Below are 23,568 nucleotides of genomic sequence, written 5' to 3'. Positions count from 1 at the left end.
TCCTGGGTGAGCGGGCTCAGGCAACTCAGTGGGGGGCTACTAGGAGGGCGGTGCTGGTATGGGGGTGGCAGCAGAACCTGTAGCTGGGGTGGTCCCAGAGAGGTCTGCCACTAACATGGAGCTCCCATCGGAGGAGGAATGAGAGTCAGTGGTATCAGCTCCTGTCCCCACCATGGTGCGCCCCTCCGTCCCACTGGTCCCCTCAGCGTCGGTGGATTCTGCCTACTGTGGGCTGCAGCTCCCTCACTCGCCGGTACCCCTGCTCCTTCCCCAGATGATGCTAATGCACACATGGAGAGGATGACAAAAGGAGAGAGAGAGGGGATTATGAAAGGGAGCACAGGGTCAATCACAGCACCAACAGCACAGATGGCATACACATCACTGTCACACACTGGGACTGAGAATGAGCAGTATGGACCACACTGGCATTCCATTGGCTAAGTACCACAGCAGGTATGAGCCAAGCACTGCCAGCTACACACCAACTGAGACCAACTAAGTCCTGTCTGCCATGGAAAGCCAGCTACCTAGCTATCAAAAACATGCATTTTACCCTATTAACCTAAGCTGGACCACGCAGCAATGTCTAAACTGGCATATTGGGGCATCCACTGACTAGTACCCTGCACCCAAATCCAATGCCAGGCAACAGAGATGGTTGTCAAACACACAGTACTCATCCGCCCAAGCACCCATCCAACTCAGGATTGGCTACGCCAGTATGCAGGCCATCTGGGGGGTCAAGTTCCAACGGGCACCCTCCCCAGCTGGGCTTCCGCAGTCTTCCGGGCACAGCGTCTCAGGTCCTCCCACCGTTTCCTACAGTGGGTGCTCTGCCTGGCGATAGCACGCCACAAACCCTTCTTCTGATGGGCGCTGACCTAAGGAGGAAACACAAACAGTGGGACACCATGAACCAGACAATCCAGCCTGTCACACATATTGCCTACAAAATGCATTAGTCCCTCATCAGGCACACACATGACCCGTACCCCTGCATTAACACTGCCACCAGCCATACCCCCCCATGACACACTCCTGGCACACTTATAAATCTACATGCAGCCATATTGCATGCAATGTACCCATAAGGTACTCACCTGTTGGTTCGGAGGCCCATACAACTGCCCAACCCCATCCACGAGCCTCTCCAACTCTTCCGATGTGAAGGCTGCGGCCCTTTCTCTTGTCGCACGTGCCATGGCAGGTACCAGACACAGGTCACAGCAGCACACGCAACGGAGACGTCGTCCTGTGGAAAGTCAGGAATCAAGTGAAGTGGAAAAAATAAAATGGCGGTCACGTCCACAGTGGTGAACACCATCACCATCGGCGTTGATCATCATTGGTTTCCATACTCCATAAAGGGCCATATTAGCCAATGAGCAATTGCACGGCGGTGCAGACCGCCTCCCGTCATGACGCGAACGCCAGCAGAGTGAGCTCACTTCCACATGTCCCTGCATACAGGACAGGCGGTTGCCATTTCCTACTGCTAGTACACATGTACAGATTAATAAGTGCGTCATTGTAGTCAAATGTACTCACCAATACAATTCCAGTGTCCAACATACAAGCATGCTCTGTCTACACTGCTGTAGTGTGTTCATGGTTCCTGTTGTCACTACCTTCTTACTTTTGGGCCCCTTAGGTTCCAACCCCTGCAGAGGAATAGGAGGAGGAGGAGGCAAGCATCAATGCACAGACCCCTTGTGGACTTGTCTACACTGGAGGACAGGCACATCAGACTCACCTATTGTCTGGACCGGGCCACAATCACAGAGCTGTGTGCAGAATTGGAGCTCGATCTGCTACCTGCTATCAGTTGCACCACAGGAATACCCCCTCTTGTGCAGGTATTCTCATTGCTCCATTTCCTGGCAAATGGCGATTTCCAGGTGATAGTGGGCTCGTCTGCAGAAATGTCACACCCAATGTTCCCTATTGTGCTTGCAAGGGTTTTGTCTGCCATGCTCAAACACGTGCAGCTACATCGCATTCCCCCAGGTAAATGATTTACCCACTGTGAAAGCTGGATTATATGTGATGGGACATATACCACATGTAACTGGGGCATATTGACTGGACCCATACTGCCTTAGTGCGCTTTACAAATTCCTGATTGATTAGTCCCCCCCACAGGCCAAATGAACAGGTGTACAGGAACAGGAAGAGTTTCCACTCACTCAATGTCCAGATGGTGTGCCTTGCTGACCAGTCCCACGTCACTGCTAAGTATCCTGGGTCAGTGCATGATGCCTTTGTCCTGAGGAACAGCAGTGTGTCCCACAGCTGATGTCACAACTACTGAGGCACAGAGTGTGGCTTATAGGTGAGCCTGAGTCCCCACCCAATGTATGTCAGTGTATGCCTTCAGGAGTCATACACCATGCCATTGTGCAGGACTAATGTGTCCCTCACTTCTTGCAGGTGATTCCGGCTACCCAAACCTGTCCTGGCTCCTGACCCCTGTTAGGAATCTGAGAACAGGGGCTGAGAATAGGTACAATGATGCTCATGGGTGTACCAGGAGGATTGTTGAAAGGACCTTCTGGCTCCTGAAGGCTAGGTTCAGGTGCCTCCATCTGACAGGTAGATCCCCATGCTACTCCCCTGAGAAGGTCTGCAGGACTGTTACTGTCTGCTGCATGTTGCACAATTTGGCCCTCTGACGGCATGTGCCCTATCTGGAGGAGGAGGAAGGTGACAATGCAGCTGTGGCAATAGTGGAATCTAAGGACAGTGAGGAGGAGGAGGAGGATGTGGACAACAGAACACATATGATCTAGCAGTACTTCCAATGACACTCAGGTAAGACTGTTGAACTGAACATTTCTCCATCTCAGTGTTGTGCTGTGTGGCTGTAGTATAATGCTAATCATTACCTTTGCATCCCACTTGACTGTCACCTTTGCCTTCCCTTATTGCAGATGTTGCTGTGGTTACAACAGTGTAATGCTGTGATGTGTACTGACTGCTGAGACACATTTGTAGGATGGATCAACGTATTACTGGACATTTACACAGGGTCATGCAGTTCATAACAGTTCTATACATTGTACATTACCTTCAGATAAAGCACTATTACTCAGGATGTGTCCAAGGGTGTTTATTAAAAATTGGTATACAATGCAAAGTGCAATAAAGTGGGGTGATGATTGGGAATAGTCCAGTGTAATGGGCCAGTCTGTTTGTGGCACAGGTCTAGTGTCCAAGGGCATAGAAAGGGGAGCAATGGCAGGTCAAAGTGGACAAGGTGACATAGTGGAACTCAAAGGGGACATCCAGGAGGGTCTCATTTCCTGGCAGTGGTCTTGGCAACTGTCTCTGGTGTCTGTCTGGGTCGTAGGGACAGTTTGAGGGGTGGTTCACCTTCTGCAGGGGAATGGCTGCTGGTGGCCTATGGGTCCTGTGGCAGGGCCTCCTCTCCACTAGCTGCAGCAGATGTGGAGGGCTAGTCAGTACACTGGCTAGTGGAAGGGGCCCACTGGTGTGCTGTGTAGTCCCTCATGATATTGGCCATATCACCCCTGCAATGGAGACCATGGTGGTGTTCAGGGACTGCAATTCTTGCTTAATTTCCTGGTGCTGTTCCCACTGCAGCTGCTGGTTCTCCTGTACAGGTGGGCACACTACTGATTGACATGTCCAGGGGACAGAGGTCTGGGGACATTGGATGGCTGCTGTGGTGTTGGATTCTGAGGGGGGAGGCTCTGTAGTGGACTGGTGGTGGGCTGGGGTAGCCGACTAACCAGTGGACCCTGATGGGCCAGGGAGTTCAAACATATCCAGAGCTCCAGAGTTGCTGTCATCACTGGGGGCATCTTCTGGTGGGGGACTGGGTAGCCATGGCACCTCCTCACCGCTGAGAATGGCTGGGGCACCTGTGGGGATGTAAGTGGTGTATTATGCTACATGTCTGTGGCATACTCTGCATCACTAGCTTCCCCTATACTATTGCTGTTGCCCTGCCACCTTTGTTTGTGTATGGTGATGGATTGTGGGATTGTTAGTTCTTCATGCTGTGCATGCATTGGTGGTGGGTTTATATGCAGGGCTGGAAGGGGTGTGCATGCAGTGGGTATGGCATACAGGGCTTGAGATTTCATTTTGGTAATTGTAGTGGTGCACTGTGTGGGATGAGTGGGGTGACAGCTGTCAGGGTGAGGGGTGGTGGTGGCATGCAGGTATGGGGGTGATAGGTAGTAAATGTTGACTCACCAGTGTCCAGTCCTCCGGCTACTCCAGTGAGTCCCTCAGGATGAAGGACTGCCAAGACTTGTTCCTCCCATGCTGTCAGCTGTGGCAGAGGAGGTGGAGGTCCACCGCCAGTCTCTGGATGGCGAGTTGGTGCCTTGTTCAATGGAACGCACCTTCCCCCGTAGGTTGTTCCACCTCTTCCTTATGTCATCCCTTGTGGGTGGATGTAGTCAAACAACGTTCACCCTGTCCGCGATCCTCCACCATAGCTCCATCTTCCTGGTAATGGATATCTGCTGGACCTGTGCTCCAAACAGCGGTGGCTCTACCCTGACTATTTCCTCAACCATGACCCGCAACTCCTCATCGGTGAAACAGGGGTGCCTTTATGGAGACATGGGTGTTGTGTGGTGTGTGTAGGTTGTGCAGAGGGGAGCAATGGCAGGTCAAAGTGGACAAGGTGACATAGTGGAACTCAAAGGGGACATCCAGGAGGGTCTCATTTCCTGGCAGTGGTCTTGGCAACTGTCTCTGGTGTCTGTCTGGGTCGTAGGGACAGTTTGAGGGGTGGTTCACCTTCTGCAGGGGAATGGCTGCTGGTGGCCTGTGGGTCCTGTGGCAGGGCCTCCTCTCCACTAGCTGCAGCAGATGTGGAGGGCTAGTCAGTACACTGGCTAGTGGAAGGGGCCCACTGGTGTGCTGTGTAGTCCCTCATGATATTGGCCATATCACCCCTGCAATGGAGACCATGGTGGTGTTCAGGGACTGCAATTCTTGCTTAATTTCCTGGTGCTGTTCCCACTGCAGCTGCTGGTTCTCCTGTACAGGTGGGCACACTACTGATTGACATGTCCAGGGGACAGAGGTCTGGGGACATTGGATGGCTGCTGTGGTGTTGGATTCTGAGGGGGGAGGCTCTGTAGTGGACTGGTGGTGGGCTGGGGTAGCCGACTAACCAGTGGACCCTGATGGGCCAGGGAGTTCAAACATATCCAGAGCTCCAGAGTTGCTGTCATCACTGGGGGCATCTTCTGGTGGGGGACTGGGTAGCCATGGCACCTCCTCACCGCTGAGAATGGCTGGGGCACCTGTGGGGATGTAAGTGGTGTATTATGCTACATGTCTGTGGCATACTCTGCATCACTAGCTTCCCCTATACTATTGCTGTTGCCCTGCCACCTTTGTTTGTGTATGGTGATGGATTGTGGGATTGTTAGTTCTTCATGCTGTGCATGCATTGGTGGTGGGTTTATATGCAGGGCTGGAAGGGGTGTGCATGCAGTGGGTATGGCATACAGGGCTTGAGATTTCATTTTGGTAATTGTAGTGGTGCACTGTGTGGGATGAGTGGGGTGACAGGTGTCAGGGTGAGGGGTGGTGGTGGCATGCAGGTATGGGGGTGATAGGTAGTAAATGTTGACTCACCAGTGTCCAGTCCTCCGGCTACTCCAGTGAGTCCCTCAGGATGAAGGACTGCCAAGACTTGTTCCTCCCATGCTGTCAGCTGTGGCAGAGGAGGTGGAGGTCCACCGCCAGTCTCCGGATGGCGAGTTGGTGCCTTGTTCAATGGAACGCACCTTCCCCCGTAGGTTGTTCCACCTCTTCCTTATGTCATCCCTTGTGGGTGGATGTAGTCAAACAACGTTCACCCTGTCCGCGATCCTCCACCATAGCTCCATCTTCCTGGTAATGGATATCTGCTGGACCTGTGCTCCAAACAGCGGTGGCTCTACCCTGACTATTTCCTCAACCATGACCCGCAACTCCTCATCGGTGAAACAGGGGTGCCTTTATGGAGACATGGGTGTTGTGTGGTGTGTGTAGGTTGTGCAGAGGGTGATGTGTGATTTGGTGGGATGTGTGGTTTGTAGTGCGTGTGGGATGAATAGGTAGTTGTGATAAGTGTGCAGTTCTCCTCTGTGTTGGCACAAAGTGTAGCTGTCTTGTCATGTTAGCAAAGGATTGTGTGTGATGTGGGTATGTGTTTTATAGTGCTGTTGGTGGGTGTGTGGGGTGTGTGTATTTGTGTCATGTGTGGGTTTTTTGTTCTGGCCAATGTTGTCTTGTTTTGTATTTGGGTGGCCTTATCCGCCACGTGGTGTTCACTGTCAATGGTTTACCGCCGTTGAATGTCCGCTGTGGTGATTCGTGGGTCATTATTTGGAGGGCGTAGTATTGGTGGCGTAACGGTATGGGTTGTAGTTCCGACAGTTTATCACATTCAGTGAGTCTGGCGGTTTTGTGGTTGTGTCAGTTTTCTGGCCGTTTTGCGTGTATGTGTCATAATCTGGCGGACGGATGTTCGCCTCCACGGTGGTATGTTGGGGGCGGTCACCGCAGCGGTATTCAGAATTTATTACCAATGTCATAATGAGGGCCTATATGGTTGACACCCTACGTATAACAACAGATCCGGGTCATCCTAATGTAGAGCTCCAGGAACCAACAAGAATATGATCACTGCTTAGTGTTATAATAGTTCAGTAGACTGGTGCACCTGAGGAAGGAATGGCGTAGGTAAAAATTTTTTTGTAAAATATGAAACTCGAAAATGTGGAACTCACAATATCATAACTAAAGGAAAAACACTGGTGTTTATTTAGAGCACTCGCTATAGAGGAAAGGAAACCCCAATCGTAGAAATAACCTTTCTGTGGTATTCTATCACCCGGTTTAATGTGTTTTTCTGATAGAAATCGGGCATAATGCACAGTGACGTAATTAAAATCTCCTTTTGCATATCTGTGACTGTAGTTTGTATCCACTATTTTGCTGGAGATAATGTGGATATTTTTTGTTTTTTTAAATGTGATTTTATCTTGTGGCTGAAGCTCTAAAACTGCACCACTTAAGATGTTTTACTTTAAACTCATAATGTGCATAAACAGCATAGTTTGTGGAAATTCAATTTTCAAGCGCAATCTGTGCTTAATTTGAGCTGGTGGTTGCAGGAGGGGGCCAGGGGCACTCATTCTGGGGACTGGCACGTGTTTTTTGTCAACAAACGTTGATCCAGAGCAAGAAAAGAGAGAGAAAAATAAGAAAGCGTAAAAGAGGGAGGAAGAGAAAGATGGAAAAAACAGTGACAAGGAGAGAAAGAAGGGATGAAAAAGAACCTGCAAGAGCCAGAAAAAGATGCAGGGAGTGTCTTGAATCAAAGAAGTGAACACCAAGATTAGGCAGCATTTGTACTCGATACCCTGACCTTCAGTAGCAATATCCGCAGGCTTCTGAATAAAGCTCTGGAACCTGGCCAGTTTTTTTTTTTTTACAAATTAAGCACTGAATCCAAGATGAAAGGTAAATGACTCAAGAGCTCACGAGCTTGTTAGCCACGAGCCTAAAAGAAGCCTAGACTCTTTCTGGAAGCCATACTTGTACACAATGCAAAAAAAAGTACTGCACCAGTATTACACTTTGTGTACCATTTTACCAATTATATTGATGTCCTTATGTAAATGCCTTCTCGTGGAGGAATCCATATCGACAAAAGACCAGAAACTGCATTCAACTGGAAAAGAAAGTTGCTGATCCATATCTTCTCCATATTTCTTCCCGGGAATAAATACAGTTGTACTTCGGCTCTCTAAAACTAATAAACAGCAAACAAGCACAGTGAAATACACATTTTCCATTTTTAGAAGTTATTTTGTAATTCATTTTACTGATTGCGTATATGGTGACTACGATGATTCAATCAAAAGTATAGTTCCTAGAATTCTGTACTACAAGAACTGTAGTCGCAAGAAAGAACAGAAAATGGAATTTATGGTATTTTGCTAAACTGTATCGTCTTTTTATAAATAAGTTTGTAATTTGGAATACTTCTTAATACTTATACAACTTTTTGTGGTAATCGATATCAAAGAAATTATAGTAAGAGGAACAGATAAATGCAAAACGCTTTTTCATCAGTTATGATCTACTTTTTAATAATTTTTACAACGTTAATGTGAAGATAAAAAATGTAACAGTTTCTAAGACAAAGGGCAACTGAGGAATAAAATGAGAACAAATTATGGATCTAGAAAGTGTTCACTAGTGTAACATTCTTATTTGAATGATCCACTAGATCTTATGACTTTCAAACCCTTCTTTTATTCAAAAACATTTAGGGGGTTATTCCAACCCTGGCGGTCAGTGTTAAAGCGGCGGCCAACCCGCCAACAGGCAGGCGGTGCAAGAAATGGAATTCTGACCCTGGCGGGAACCGCCAACACAGACCGCCACTTTAACACTCCGACCGCCACGGCGGGACAAACAAACAGCGCGCTAGGCACCGCCAACAGACAGGCGGCAGACAATGTACCGCCCACCCTATCACAACTCACCAATCCGCCACCTTTTCCGGGGCGGGAGCCCCGCCGATAAACAGACTACGAACGGGAAAACGCTCACCCTACACACTCCACGAGAAATCTGGACAGCATGGAACCAGAACTACACATCCTACCAGCAATTGTCTACCTGCTCCTCTACCAGGAGCACGAACGCCGGCGCAGAAGACAACAGTGAGTACTGCACCTATGACACAGGGGAGGGGGGAGGAGAAAAGAATACGGGCACACACATACGCGACACCCCCCCCCCCACCCAACTACCTACACACCAATGCAGAGCAACAACTCAGAGTGACACCCCCCTAACCCCCCAGAAGAATGCAAAGACAAAATAATATGTTATTGGAATTCAAATATATTGTAAGGCTAAGTAAATAAGTAAGCCGAACATCCCATAACTATATACACATATGTAAATTGTCCCGTCAAAATTGGCTTTCTGTCATTGTACGTGGGCCAATGGTCCTCAGCACATGGGCAAAGCCCACACATGAGACCCGAATCCATTGGAGAGAACACTGCAGGGGCATCAGATAGGAAAACTACAGGCACCTCAGGGGGAAGGGAAGGGGGGGCACCTCAGCCACATGAGTCCACAACGCCAGATCCACGAGGGGCCTCCATGGCCACTGTTCAATCCTGGGGAGTGTAAAGCCACAGTCACCCAAGTCCCTACAGTGGGTGGCTTGCCCACTGTGCCATCCTGGGGAGTGCAAAGCCACAGTCTCTCAAGTCCCTACAGTGGGTGGCTTGCCCACTGTGCCATACTGGGGAGTGCAAAGCCACAGTCTCTCAAGTCCCTACAGTGGGTGGCTTGCCCACTGTGCCATCCTGGGGAGTGCAAAGCCACAGTCTCACAAGTTCCTACAGTGGGTGGTTTGCCCACTGTGCCATCCTGGGGAGTGCAAAGCCACAGTCTCACAAGTCTTTTCAGTGGGTGGTTTGCCCACTGTGCCATCCTGGGGAGTGCAAAGCCACAGTCTCACAAGTGGATGACAGACTCCAGCGGTACTGGAGGAGTCTTGGTGCCCAGAGTGTATCGTGCAGCCCTGTCCGACACGGATCCGGGCCTGCCCCTTCTGCCAATGTGTCAGCGGTGCTTGAGTTGAAGGGCCCAGCGGAGCGGTGCTTGAGAGGAAGGGCCCAGCGGAGCGGTGCTTGAGTTGAAGGGCCCAGCGGAGCGGTGCTTGAGAGGAAGGGCCCAGCGGAGCAGTGCAGAGACGGCAGTGCCCAGCGGAGCGGTGCTTGAGTTGAAGGGCCCAGCGGAGCGGTGCTTGAGTTGAAGGGCCCAGCGGAGCGGTGCATGAGAGGAAGGGCCCAGCGGAGCGGTGCTTGAGTTGAAGGGCCCAGCGGAGCGGTGCTTGAGTTGAAGGGCCCAGCGGAGCGGTGCTTGAGAGGAAGGGCCCAGCGGAGCGGTGCAGAGACGGCGGTGCCCAGCGGAGCGGTGCTTGAGAGGAAGGGCCCAGCGGAGCGGTGCTTGAGTTGAAGGGCCCAGCGGAGCGGTGCAGAGACGGTGGTGCCCAGCGGAGCGGTGCTTGAGAGGAAGGGCCCAGCGGAGCGGTGCTTGAGAGGAAGGGCCCAGCGGAGCGGTGCTTGAGTTGAAGGGCCCAGCGGAGCGGTGCTTGAGAGGAAGGGCCCAGCGGAGCGGTGTTGAGACGGCGGTGCCCTGTTTAGCGGTGCTTGTCTTGAAGGGCCCTGTTCAGCGGTTCTTGAGACGGCGGTGCCCTGTTCAGCGGTGCTTGTCTTGAAGGGTCCTGTTCAGCGGTGCTTGTCTTGAAGGGCCCTGTTCAGCGGTTCTTGAGACGGCGGGGCCCTGTTCAGCGGTGCTTGTCTTGAAGGGCCCTGTTCAGCGGTTCTTGAGACGGCGGTGCCCTGTTCAGCGGTGCTTGTCTTGAAGGGCCCTGTTCAGCGGTTCTTGAGACGGCGGTGCCCTGTTCAGCGGTGCTTGTCTTGAAGGGCCCTGTTCAGCGGTGCTTGTCGTGAAGGGCCCTGTTCAGCGGTGCTTGTCTTGAAGGGCTCTGTTCAGCGGTGCTTGTCTTGAAGGGCCCTGTTCAGCGGTTCTTGAGACGGCGGGGCCCTGTTCAGCGGTGCTTGTCTTGAAGGGCCCTGTTCAGCGGTTCTTCACATGTGTCTCCAGGGCACCAGATCTGGCCAATATATGGTGTTCACTCGCCATCCGACTTCTCGCTTGCCGGGCCCTCCTGTGCTGGTGTCCCGTGCCCGTGGGTGTCCTCCTTCACCCCCGGAATGGGTCTGGTGGGGCCCTCCTGGGCAGCTCACCTGCTGCCGGACTTGTCGGCCGTGCTGCCCTTGCCATCCTTGCCTGATCCTCTGTGTCCCTTGCCTCCCTTTGGAGATGTGCCAGGTGGCACCCCACTTCCTGACGGTGCCAGGGTGGTGCCTGTGGAGGCTGCCGTCTCTGTCCTCTCGCGCCGGCCCTTGCCTTTTTTGGATTTCTTCCCAGGGGGTGGGCTGGCTGTCCCTTTGCTGCTGGCCGATGTAGCTGCCCTCGAAGGTGGTGGACTCCAATATCCCTGGACTATGGTCCTTGTAGATCCAGGGCTTGTGCTGGCTGAGGTGCTGATTGGACTTTTACGAGATGGAGGGGGTGGGTCAGGTGATGGAAAGAGGTTAAGTTTGGAGAGGAAAAACTTTTTAGGAGCAATGGGAAGGGTAGGTGCAGTGGGTATGGGAGTGGAGGAAGAGGATGTGGTTGTAGGAGAGTCAAGTGTGCTGTCGTTGGGTGCAGGTGCTTGTGACGGAGGCTGTCGTGAGGTGGATGGCTGTTGGGTGGGTGGCTGCCTGCGTTTGTGTGGTTTGGAAGAGGGGGTGACAGACACACTGGGAGAGGACACAGGGGACGTGTAAATGGCAGTGGGGGTGGTGACTGCACGAGTGCGGAGTGTTCTGGTGGGTGTGCTGGTGATGGACGTAGTGGCTGATGAAGTGGTGCATGCAAGTGTGAGTGGAGACGTCACAGGGAGGGAGGAGGGAGACGAGGAGGAGGGGGACACAGAGGAGGCAGTGGCTGTTGGTATGTCTGCATGTGGATGTTGCTTGTGTGAATGCTTGTGGGATGTGTGGTGCTTATGTTTGGATGAGGTGACCTTGGGAGTTGAGGTGTGTGCAGGCTGGTCTGTAGGTGTGTCTGGGATAGGCAGAGGGACAGGGGAGTGGGACTGGGTGGAGGGAGTTGGAGGAGGGAGGCAGGAGACAGGGACAATGGCTGCCGTCAGTGCTGAGGCCAGAGCGTTGAACGATCGCTGATGGGCAGTCTGACCCGAATGAATGCCCTCCAGGTATGCATTGCTCCGATGCACCTCCCTTTCCACCCCCTGGATGGCATTCAAAAGGGTAGACTGCCCAACAATGAGCGTCCGGAGGAGGTCAATGACCTCCTCACTGAGGGCAGCAGGGGTAACTGGGGCAGGGCCTGAGGTGCCTGGGGCGAAGGAGATGCACGCCTTGGTGTGCGAGCGGGCACAGGGCGAACGCTGAGGGGCTGCTTGGAGGGCGGAGCTGGTGCGCTGGGTGTCGGCTGTACCTGTTTTTGCGGTGGGCACGGATGTTGCCGCCACCACAAGGGAGCTCCCTTCCGAGGACGTGTCGGTGTCGCTGATGTCTCCACGTGTCCCCGTTGTGGAGCCCCCCTCGCCCTCCGTCTCACTGGTGAAATCAGAGTCCGTTGCATGGCCCTCCGGGGCCATGTGAGATGCAGCTCTCTCGTGCTCCAATGCCACTTCTCCTCCGCCAGATGATGCTAATGCATACATGAACAGGAAGAGCAGACAAAAAAAGGGGGGGGGAGAAATAAAGACATGTTGAGTGCATGCATTGGCAACACAGTTGGCGGAGAGGACAGACACAGAAGCCCCCTGCACTACGCCGCGCACTTGGGGTACACTACTCAATCAGTAAGACTTGGCCTACAAGCCAATGGACGACATCTGCACACATAGGTGACACAAGGCCATGGATAGCTGTACTTGGCACCCTACAGAGGTGGAGGGCGGGGGCACAGGGCCATGCCTTACGGAGGGGACTAGCCTACAGAAATCGCCCTGGCCTAGGGATACCCACATCCCTCCTCCCCCATCCAGACACCTCCACTGCGCGCTAGGATAGCAGAATGTGCTTGTACTCACCCCCTTGTGTCTGCTGTGATGTCCTCACGCGCCCATCCAAATCTGGGTAGGCCACCGCCAGGATCCGAGACATCAGGGGGGTCAATAGACGAGTGGCACCCCTCCTACGTTGGGAGGCCATCCCCAGCAGAGCCTCCGCGGTCTTTCTGCTCCCGCGGCGGATGTCCTCCCACCTCTTGCGGCAGTGGGTGCCCCGTCTGTTGTAGACCCCCAGGGTCCGGACGTCCTTGGCGATGGCATGCCAAATGTCGACTTTCTGATGGGTGCTGACCTATGTGACACGTACAGGGAGAGAAAACAAAATATCAACATTTTCTGCATGCTCGATGTGAGTGTCCCACCATCCCCACCCTTGCCATGTGGCACATGCTCTCATCTGTCGTTTGATGCATGCCTCATACGCTCCCCTCCGCACCTTCGTTCATTCACCCCACTCAACCCAGGCATTGCCCACAAAGCATGGTCCCAGTGTACTAACCTGTTGGTCTGGAGGACCGTAGAGTAGCGCATACTGGGGGAGGACCCCATCCACGAGTTTCTCCAATTCTTCAGAAGTGAAGGCAGGGGCCCTTTCCCCAGTCGCAGCAGCCATTGTCTCTTCCAGACCGAGGTCACAGCAGCACTTGCAGTATAGGTCCTCTCCTGTGGATGATCAGGTCTTGAGTGATTAAGCTGAGAGAAAATGGCGGTCACGCCCGCGGCGGTGCGTACCGCGACCGCCGGCGCACTTCGTCATTGGCTCCTGAAACCCATAGGGTTCTATGTTAACCAATGCTGCTATGCGCCACGGTCTTCGACCGCCTACCGCCACGGTGTGCCACGCCAGCACATTGACCTCACATCCCATTGTCACACTTCACAGGTCAGGCAGCCGCCATTTCAAGGGCCCACATGGCTTAATTTCTACTGCGTCACACAGGCCTAGGCCTTGCATTGCCACTCATACAAGCCATTCAATGCATAGCGAATCGTGTACTGTGCAAGCTGTGGGAACGTACCTGTGGTTTGCTTGACTCTGTGCTCCATGTTGTCCTTCCTAGGCACCGTCCGCTAGGACTTGCGAGGAGATAGAGGAATGTTCCCGTGTACAGACCGCTGGTGGACCTGTCGACAATGGAAGAAAGACATGTCATACTGAAATACAGACTTGACCGAGCCACTATACAGGAACTGTGTGCCCAGCTGGAGCCAGACCTGATGTCACCCATTCGCCAACCCACAGGGATTCCCCCTCTGGTGCAGGTTCTGTCAGTTCTCCATTTTTTGTCAAGTGGATCATTCCAAACAACAGTGGCCATTTCATCAGGGATGTCTCAGCCTATGTTTTCTGAGGTTTTGTCCAGAGTGTTGTCTGCCCTGATGAAATACATGCGGAGCTACATCATTTTCCCTGAGGTGGGCGATTTGGCTACAGTGAAGGGTGATTTCTATGCCCTTGGACATATTCCCAACATCATTGGTGCCATTGATGGGACCCATGTGGCTTTGGTTCCCCCCAGTGAAAGTGAACAGGTGTACAGGAACAGAAAAAGTTATCATTCTATGAATGTCCAGGTGGTCTGTTTGGCTGACCAGTACATCTCCCATGTAAATGCCAAGTTCCCTGGGTCAGTGCATGACGCGTACATCATGCGAAATAGCAGCATCCCTTATGTGATGGAACAGCTACAGAGACACCGTGTGTGGCTAATTGGTGACTCTGGTTACCCCAACCTGTCGTGGCTACTGACCCCAGTGAGGAATCCCCGGACCAGGGCAGAGGAACTGTACAATGAGGCCCATGGGCGGACTAGGAGGGTGATCGAGCGGACCTTCGGCCTCCTGAAGGCCAGGTTTAGGTGCATGCATATGACAGGTGGATCCCTAATGTACTCACCGAAGAAGGTGTGCCAGATCATCGTGGCCTGCTGTATGCTTCACAACCTGGCTTTGCGCCGCCAGGTGCCTTTCCTGCAGGAGGATGGTCCAGAGGGTGGTGTTGTGGCAGCTGTGGAGCCTGTGGAGAGTGAAGAGGAGGAAGACGACGGGGACGACACAGACAGCAGGGACACAGTGATACAACAGTATTTTCAATAACACACAGGTACGAATCAACACCGCCATTTTACATGTACTTACAGTCTCCTGCCTCTCTACTGTCTGAGTTTCCCCCCAGTTTATGTTAACTGAGTTGTGACTTTCCCTTCCGTTTTCAGAGATGTGGGCCTCACTGCGTGACCTCTGCTTTGTTTGCCTACAGCTGTGTGACAGTGGTATGTTGTCATCACAATGTAACTGATCATTTTGGCACCGTTATGTCTAATACATTTGTTCAAAATACAAGCAGACTCCAGATAATTTTAGTGCAATAAGTGATTTTATTTAAGTGCTAAATTTAGGGACATGCTTGAAAATCGGTGATGGGTGATGGTGGAGTAATGTCCATGGCAGAGTCCAGCTTTTCAGTCTCACAGGTGCATTGTCCATATGCCTGTGGAAGGATGGAGCAGGGGCAGTTCAAGGTTGGACAGGGTGACAATGTGGGACAGTGGGATGACATCAGGGGGTATCCTTTGCTGGCGGGGGTCTTGGCATCCTACTCTGTCTTCTTCCTAGATCTCAGGTACCGCTTGCGGGGTGGTTCTTCTTCTGCAGGAGGTGGGATTCTGGTGGCCTGTTGTTGTGTGGGGGCCTCCTGTCCACTAGCGCCGGTGGAGGTGGTAGGCTGTTCCTGGTCCATGCTAGTGACAGGGGCCCTTTGTGGTGCCACATGGTCCCGCAATGTGGTGACAATCTGGGTAAGAGCCACGACGATGGTCCCCATTGCGGAACTTATGGCTCGGAGTTCTTCCCTGAACCCCATGTACTGTTCCTCCTGCAGTACCTGGATCTCCTGGAACCTGGCCAGTACCGTAGCCATTGTCTCCTGGGAGCGGTGGTATGCTCCCATGATGGAGGAGAGGGCCTCGTGGAGAGTGGGTTCCCTGGGCCTGTCCCCCCCCTGTCGCACAGCAGCCCTCCCAGTTCCCCTGTTTCCCTGGGCCTCTGTCCCCTGGACCGTGTGCCCACTATCACTGCCCCCAGGTCCCTGCTGTTGTTGGGGTGGTGGGTCAACCTGGGTGCCCTGTAGTGGTGTACACACCGCTGATTGACGTGTCCTGGAGACAGAGGCATGGTCCCGCTGGGTGGGAGCTGTGCTGGTGTTCCCAGAGGGGGGTAGGTCTGCTGTGGCCTGTGGCTGTGTGAGGGGAACCAACTGTCCTGAAGTCCCCGATGGGCCGGGCTGGTCATCTGGGTCCAGGGAGACAGAGCTGCTGTCATCACTGGGGGCCTCTTCTGGGGGTGGGATGGACATTTCTGGACCCTCCTGGGCGGTGTGGTGGCGTTCGGGTCCTGCAAGGGTATAAGAGTATGGTTATTGCTTCTGTGTGTGCCATAGTGTGCAATGGGTGGGCGGCCGTGGACCCCAGTGCTGGCATTCCCTTGTGGGGGCTGTTGTGACGGTGGCTTGTGGGGGAGATGGGTATGTGCAGTGGGCATGCTTTGGTGATGGGTGTCCATGCTTTGTGGACGCATGCAGGGCTGGGTGTTGGGATGGGTGGGTTGTGATGGTGAGCCATTTGCAAGGAGTTGGTGTGATGGGGGTGGGGGTGAGGGTGGGGGTATGATTTGGCATGCAGGTGGGGTGGGGGGAATGAAGTAGTGAAGATTTGACTTACCAGAGTCCATTCCTCCAGCTACTCCTGCGAGGCCCTCAGGATGCAGGATGTGCAAGACTTGCTCCTCCCATGCTGTAAATTCTGGGGGAGTAGGTGGGGGTCCGCCGCCAGTCTTCTGCACCGCAATGTTGTGCCTTGATACCATGGAACGCACCTTCCCCCATAGGTCGTTCCACTGCTTCCTGATGTCATCCCGATTTCGTGGATGCTGTCCCACAGCGTTGACCCTGTCCACTATTCTTTGCCATAGCTCCATCTTCCTGGCAATGGTGGTGTGCTGCACCTGTGTCCCGAAGAGCTGGGGCTCTACCCAAACTATTTCCTCCACCATGACCCTGAGTTCTGCGTCAGAAAACCTGGGGTGTCTTTGGGGTGCCATGGGGTGGTGTGGATGAGGTGAGGGGTGGTGTATGTGTTGTAGAGTGTGGTGAGTGTGGTGGTGTATGGTGTTTTGTGCGTGGATATTGTGTGGGTGATGTTGTGATTTGCCTCTGTGTGATGGTGTACTCTATTCTGTGCTGTCTCTCTCTGTCCTTCAGTCGCAATTGTGGTCGTAAGGGTTTGTGGGTGATGTGGGTGTGTGTTTTATATTGTAATGGGTGTGTGGGAGTGGTGTGTGTATGTGTCTCAGGTGTGTGTATTTTGAATTGTCCAATGTGGCTGTGTTTTGTAAAGGTGTGTGTATTTTGAGCGCGGCGGTGTGTACCGCCAATGGAATCCCGCGGTTGAAAGACCGCTGCGGGGATTTGTGGGTCGGAATAGCATGGGCGTATTTCTGTTGGTGTGACCGTGGAGGTTTGGTCATCGCCAGTTTTTCGCTGGCCGTTGGTGTGGCGGACTTTTGTTGTAGTCGGGTTTTTGGCGGTTTGCCAGTTGCGGGTCAGAATGACCGTGGCGGTTTACCGCGACCGCGGCGGTGTTCTGGCGGGCTTCTGACCGGCGGTAAGCGCCTTTTACAGCCGAGGTCAGAATGACCCCCTTAATCTGCTATCTTTATACGGCTGACACAATTATCATAGTGGTAATCTTATGAACAATAAATAGATCCTGCGTTACATGTAACAGATTAAGCTACTCTGGAGGCGTGGCTTGCCGGCTAAGATGGTGTGCGCCAGTTAACAGCCATCCGCGGTGACACCCCACTTATCCTCAATTTTATTAGGATTGGGGGGCGGACCGGAGTTTGCAGCAGCGCTTGCCTGACTGCCGATCCCCCTAGAGCTAGTGCTGGACCCGCTTGGTCAGCGGGGTAAACTCCCTACCTGGGCCCGGGGGTGCGGCCGGTCAGTAGGCGACAAGCCCTTTGTGGAGGTTCCCTCGCACGAGGACTTGACAGTGGCCTTGGCGAGGCAGTGGGAGACACCTGATTTGGTGCCGCCCGATGGACTGGGCTGCCCACGGAGACACCGGGTTTGCCTGAACATAAGGTAGGCGGCGGCCCGCCTGGCAGCATGAGTTGAGTGAGAGATTACTGGGCCTGCGGTGACTGAGCGAGTGGAGCCTGTCAAACTTGGATGCCCTGGGTGACAAGGCAACCTGGGAGACTGCAGCAAAATGGAGGGTGGAGAGTGAGGAGGCCCTTGGACCTATTGGCCGGAACGGGCCTGCGGAGATACACCTTATAACCCCTTTGGCACCAAGGGGGAGAGGCAGCCAGGTTGGTGCCTGCTTGGGTCCCTAGAATTTTCAGCGGAGGCGTATGAACGCTGCACTGACTGTCCGACTTCTGCATCCGATGTATTTTTAGCTTACCGGCATGTATTGCAGGTCAAATGTGCAGCGGGCCTGTGGGGTCGGTGGACAGGTGGTGATCCTGTGCAACTGAAGAGGAGAGGGAGGGAGGCTGCTTGTGCTGCTACGCCTGGACTGTAACAACACGTACACAAGCGGGCCTCCTATATGGGCGGTAATACACGAGCACTCACATCTGAATCCGGAGCCATAGCACATAGCCTCCTTCTGGGCGATAACATGGCGGGTGCAGGTCGCCTCTGCTCTGGAACTGGCGCCAAACAGCAGGTGCCGCGATTGGAGCCTATGTCCCTGGATGGCACTAAATTGGACGCGGTGCTGGCAGCTGTAGTGCGCCTAGGCACCTCTCTGGAACAAACTCGGACCTCATTGGTGGGCCAAATCGACAAGGTGGCCAGTGATCTCATCCTCCTACACACGGATAGACACTGGAGCCCCGAGTAGAGGATGCAGAAGGTTGCACTAGGTGGAATAACCTCAGAATAGTGGGCCTACCGGAGGGCGGGGAGGCCCCGGATGTGGTTGCTTTTGCTGAACCCTGGCTTCGAGGGCTGCTGCTGGAGGGCTCACTGACGCCCTTTTTCTCGGTTGAACGGGCCCACAGAGTCCCTACTAGGGCCCGACCGCCTGGCGCTGGTCCATGTCCATTCCTCCTCTGGCTCTTACATTATGCAGATAGGGATATCATACTACGGGCGGTACGAACATTACCTCCAATTAGAGTGCACAATGCCCCGGTTATGATATTCCCGGATTACGCCATGGCCGTACAAAAAGAGCGGGCATCTTTCCTGGTAGTTAAGCGCAAACTCCGCTCCCTCAACTTGTCAGACTCCCTACTATTCCTGGCCAGACTGCGTGTGGTGGCAGATAATAAAACGCACTTCTTCAACACGCCGGAGGCGACATGGGACTAGCTGGAGTCTTCGGAACTGATCAATCGACGTGATTCCGTCATGGCTGAGCTGGTGACTCGGGACCTACAGCCCCGTAAATGTCAGAATCGCAAAAGGCGAGTAGCTGCATTGGGGGAGGTGCGATACGCCCCGACCTGGAACAAATTATGCAGGAACGTCGTTGTGCATTGCAAACCGCAGCAGCCATTAGTGTCCTCTCAGTAACTTCGGATGGTGAAGCAAACCCCACTGACTCTATTGGAGATATGGGCTCCTCCCTTGAGACATCCTCTGAACTTCCCGCCACCCTGAGGTGACACCTCAGACAGCCAATGAACTACTTTGAACTCACCCACTGATTACGCACTTCACTGTACAGCAGTTTGTGATTGGGTCAAATGTCGGCTATGCTGTTCAGATGCCTGTCACGGATATGCTGTATGACAGCCTGAAAGCCACTGGGAGTTGCACCTCTCTGTGTCCTCTACACTCCACACTCCACTCTGCTGTATCTGCTTTCCCGCATTCATGCTGGGTTAGGGGTCCCGACCTGAATGCTACCACTTCTCCAGCGCCTGGTCTACTTCATATTCCCACTAGAGGGTTTCCCCCTTTTCTTTACCCCAGAACTGTTTGGGTTCTATAAGCGTATTATTTGGTTTGGGCAGACACCTGTTGTTCCCCCGCCCTAATGGTATTCACTCATGTTACTACTGGACCTGTTGTTGGTCCCCAGCTGTTTTTGACATGTTCTGTATGGAGCCTATGTCCGTCCTGTCTGTTCCCTCCTTGGGACCCCGTTGCCGTATAGTTGAATCTCCCTATCCCTTGGGTTGGGCCACTGTCATTCTGTTCACTTACTGATCCACCATGAACCCATTTAAATTTCTCACATAGAATGTGCGTGGCATACATACGCCAGCACGCAGATATTCCACCTATTCATATCTCAAAAGGCTTTTAATACACATAGCGTCCCTGCAGAAGACTTATCTGGCGTAACCTGAAGTGGCTAGATAACAGCGGCGCTGCCGTGGGCAGCTCTATGCAACAGGTTTCTCCTCATACGCCAGGGGGGCACTTGTCTGGGTTAGACCGGGCACCCCATTTGTAGTTGACGATCATATTGTAGATGATATGGGGCGTTACTTACTGTTGTGCGGACGCCTTGCTGGCCGTGCTGTCCTGTTGGGGTCTATATATGCCCCGAATACAGACCAAGCCGCTTTCTTCCACGCACTCTCTCCCCTCCTGGCACGCTGGAGCGACCTCCCCTGGTTGTTGGAGGGCGACTTTAATTGTGTTCTGGACCTCTCACTGGATCGCTCCTTCCCGCCATTGCCCACTGCTCCTACAGTTACGGCTGCACTGGCATTGCGCGACTGGCTTCGCCACTGGCGGATGGTGGATGTGTGGCGTCAACGTCATCCCACTACCAGGATATACTCGTTCTACTCTGCACTGCATCGCTTGCATGTGCGTTTAACAGGTTGGTGTGCACTACTAACTTATATTCTGTGGTACAATGGTCTGACTATCTGGGCCGTACCCACTCTGATCATAATCCACAACTACTGCATCTGGGATGGGACTCACTCCGCCCCAACATCCCCACTTGGAGATTCCGTCCAGAACTCCTGGAGGATGCACCATTTAGGACCCCGCTGGACAAGGCAATCCCCGAATACTTTAATCACAATATGGGCACGGCGTCCTCTGAATTAGTTGAATGGGAGGCATTTAAAGCATTTATCAGGGGCCACTGCATGGGCACGCAGTGGAACTTGTGGAAGTCTATTGAGACTGACTTGACTAGAGTGGAGAGGTCCCTGATGGGATATGAATGCAGGCAATCTCATTCTGCACCGGACTCGCAACAATTAGCTGAGGCCAAAGCAGAACGCATCTCCTTATTAGAGAGACTGTGCTGCTTAAATTACGCAGCTCACTCGGCTCGCACATGCTCTGGCAAACCGTTCGGGCAAATTGCTGGCCTGGCTTATCCGTCAAGACCTCGATCAAAGCCTCATTATGGCGATCCATTCGATATCTGGGGACATGCTTCATACCCCCCAGCAGATTCACTCTGAATTCACTGAGTACTATCTATCACTTTATCGGTCTGCAGTGGTAGATGACCTAGAAATGAGAGCTGATTTTTTTTTCAGCACTCACCCTACCCTGATTGTCGGATGATCAGCGGGCAGAACTGGAGGCGCCCCTGACATTGGAAGAGGTGTGCGAGGGAATACGAGCCCTATCAACCAGCAAAATGCCCGGCCTCAACGATCTCCCGTCTGAGTATTACAAGTCTTTCTCTGTGACACTTGCGCCCCGTCTTCTCTTTCTTTATGACCGTGCGCTGCAGGGGGCGATCTTTCCAGCTTCGCACTGTTGGTGTCGCTCCCTAACCCTAACCAGGCAAAGATCCATCTGAGCAGGGCTCCTATAGGCCGTTAGCGATGCTTAATACGGACTATAAAATTCTGGCCAAGATTCTAGCAACTCGTTTGGCGCCCTTGATCCCACAACTGGTGCACTCAGACCAAAATGGTTTTGTACCTGCACAAGACACCTCGAGTAATATCCGTACCTCTTTAGAGTTATGCAATATTTAACGCGGGATTGTCCTCGTGCAGGATGTCTGGTCCTCGACCAGGAGAAGGCCTTTGATTCCTTGGAATGGTCCTACCTGTTTGAGTCGTTGCGTCGCTTTGGGATGGGCTCACACTTCCTACGCTTGACCCAACTGTTACATACTCGGTCTTGCTCTAAAAAAAAGTTGGGTTAAAGTCGGCACATATATATCTGACCGATCGAGGTGGGTAGAGGTACCAAACAGAGCTGCCCCCTCTCCCCATTGCTGTTTTCTCTGGCGATGGATCATCTAGCTGTGGAATTCCGTTGGCCCATTGGGTGATGGTCTGCATTTTAAATCTTTATATGCAGATGACCTCCTTCTGTAAGTCCGTGATATTGACAATGTCCCTCCCGATATTGTGGACATCCTGCACCGCTTTGCTGCATTTTCCAGCCTCTGTGTCAACTGTGCGAAATCATGCCTTTTCCCTTTTAATCGGGGGGTGGTCAGACTCAAAACTAAGAATCTATGGCACAGATGTCCCCTGGCAACCAAGTTTGTTCCGCTATCTGGGCATACAGATATTTCACACGGAGAGGGACCTACATGATGGCAATCTCTGCAGAGCAATGTCCTCCATCCGATCACAGATAACCTTCTGGCAAACTTTACTGCTCTCTGTAGCCGGTAGGGTCACCCTCTTGAAAATGGTAGTCCTCCCTCGCCTTCTATACTACTTCTCCAATTTGCCTCATTATGTTCCAGCTGGTTTCTTTCATGGTTTGGAGCCTAGAATACAGGAGTTTGTTTGGAATCAGGGTCGCTGTAGGGTGGCGTTGAAAAAGCTCTGTTTACCCCTTTCCCGAGGTGGCCTTTCGGTTCCGAATATGGAACATTATTACCTGGCCTCCCAGCTTCAGTGGGTGGTGCGCTGGCTAGCGAACCTTCAGCTGGCTGACATTGCAACTAATTCTCCGCCCTGGACACTAACCCGGATTTCACATCTCTTTCACCCCCTCACTAAATCGCAGCCCCCTGCGAAGCTCCTGCTGAATGTGGCTCACCGCTGTTACAGTAGATCCCTGCACCTCACAAGTGACTCTGTTCCCTATGCTCCAGCAGTGGCGTTGCTGGGTACACAACGCGGCACGCGTCTCACGACTACTGCGGTATTGGGTCCCTGGCATGCAGCTGACATACACACTTTGGATGACCTATACAGTGAGGGTGGTCTGATTCAGTTTACGGAGCTTTCGTTGAAAACCAGACTGTCACCGGGACAATTTATTTTGTACAATTCATTGCTGCGGGCACTATCGCACGGATGGGGCGATATGTCCTCCGAGCCCCCATGCACCTATTGGTGCAATACTTACAAGTTAAAAGTCAAGGTAGGCACTTGATTCGATGGTTCACTGATGCGCTTAGAGCACTTTTAGCAGGGGCCCTCACTGCCTTGCAAAATATTTGGGAGGGTGATCTAGAGGGACCCTTCACTGAGGCCAATTGGTCGGGGGCACTGTCCAGCCATACTAATGTCCCCCGTAACGCCAGATTCCATCTCATTCAATTTAACATACTCCACAGAGCTTACTTCACACCAGCCCGCATTAACAGGTATTTTAATCGAATGGATTCTGCTTGCCCTTGCTGCAGCGAAATGGGGGCGGACTTCCTCCACATGTTCTGGACTTGTCCCTCCTTAAACGTTTATTGGCACAAAGTTACAACATCCCTATCCAAGTTTACGTCGCTTCCACTGCTGTTAGATAGCGGCTCCTGCCTCTTAGGCCTTTTCCTGAGATCCAAAAAGCATAAAGCGTCTATAAGGTTCCTGGACATGGGTCTTCTGACAGCCAAGCGTCTCATTACTAAAAGATGGAAGGACACTGTGCCCCATCCGTACTGGCTTGGAGGCGCTCCTTTATGGTATGGTTTGAGGCGGAGGGGGCT

The 23,568-nt window shown here is 52.8% G+C and overlaps 1 protein-coding gene across 1 annotated transcript in view; it reads right to left on the bottom strand.

The window, feature by feature from the left end:
• The window catches only part of MCMDC2 (minichromosome maintenance domain containing 2), a 1,221,288-nt gene that overhangs the window by 352,635 nt on the left and 845,085 nt on the right, over nt 1-23,568 (bottom strand). The window contains exon 10 of the mRNA XM_069218905.1: nt 7,629-7,795. Coding sequence (XP_069075006.1) covers nt 7,629-7,795 — 167 coding nt within the window. The remainder of the gene's footprint in view (nt 1-7,628; nt 7,796-23,568) is intronic.

The sequence above is a fragment of the Pleurodeles waltl genome, chromosome 2_2, assembly GCF_031143425.1.
Source record: "Pleurodeles waltl isolate 20211129_DDA chromosome 2_2, aPleWal1.hap1.20221129, whole genome shotgun sequence".
Classification (NCBI taxonomy): domain Eukaryota; kingdom Metazoa; phylum Chordata; class Amphibia; order Caudata; family Salamandridae; genus Pleurodeles; species Pleurodeles waltl.
The sequence above is the reverse complement of the archived record's forward strand: the minus strand, read 5'-3'. Positions and strand labels throughout refer to the sequence as shown.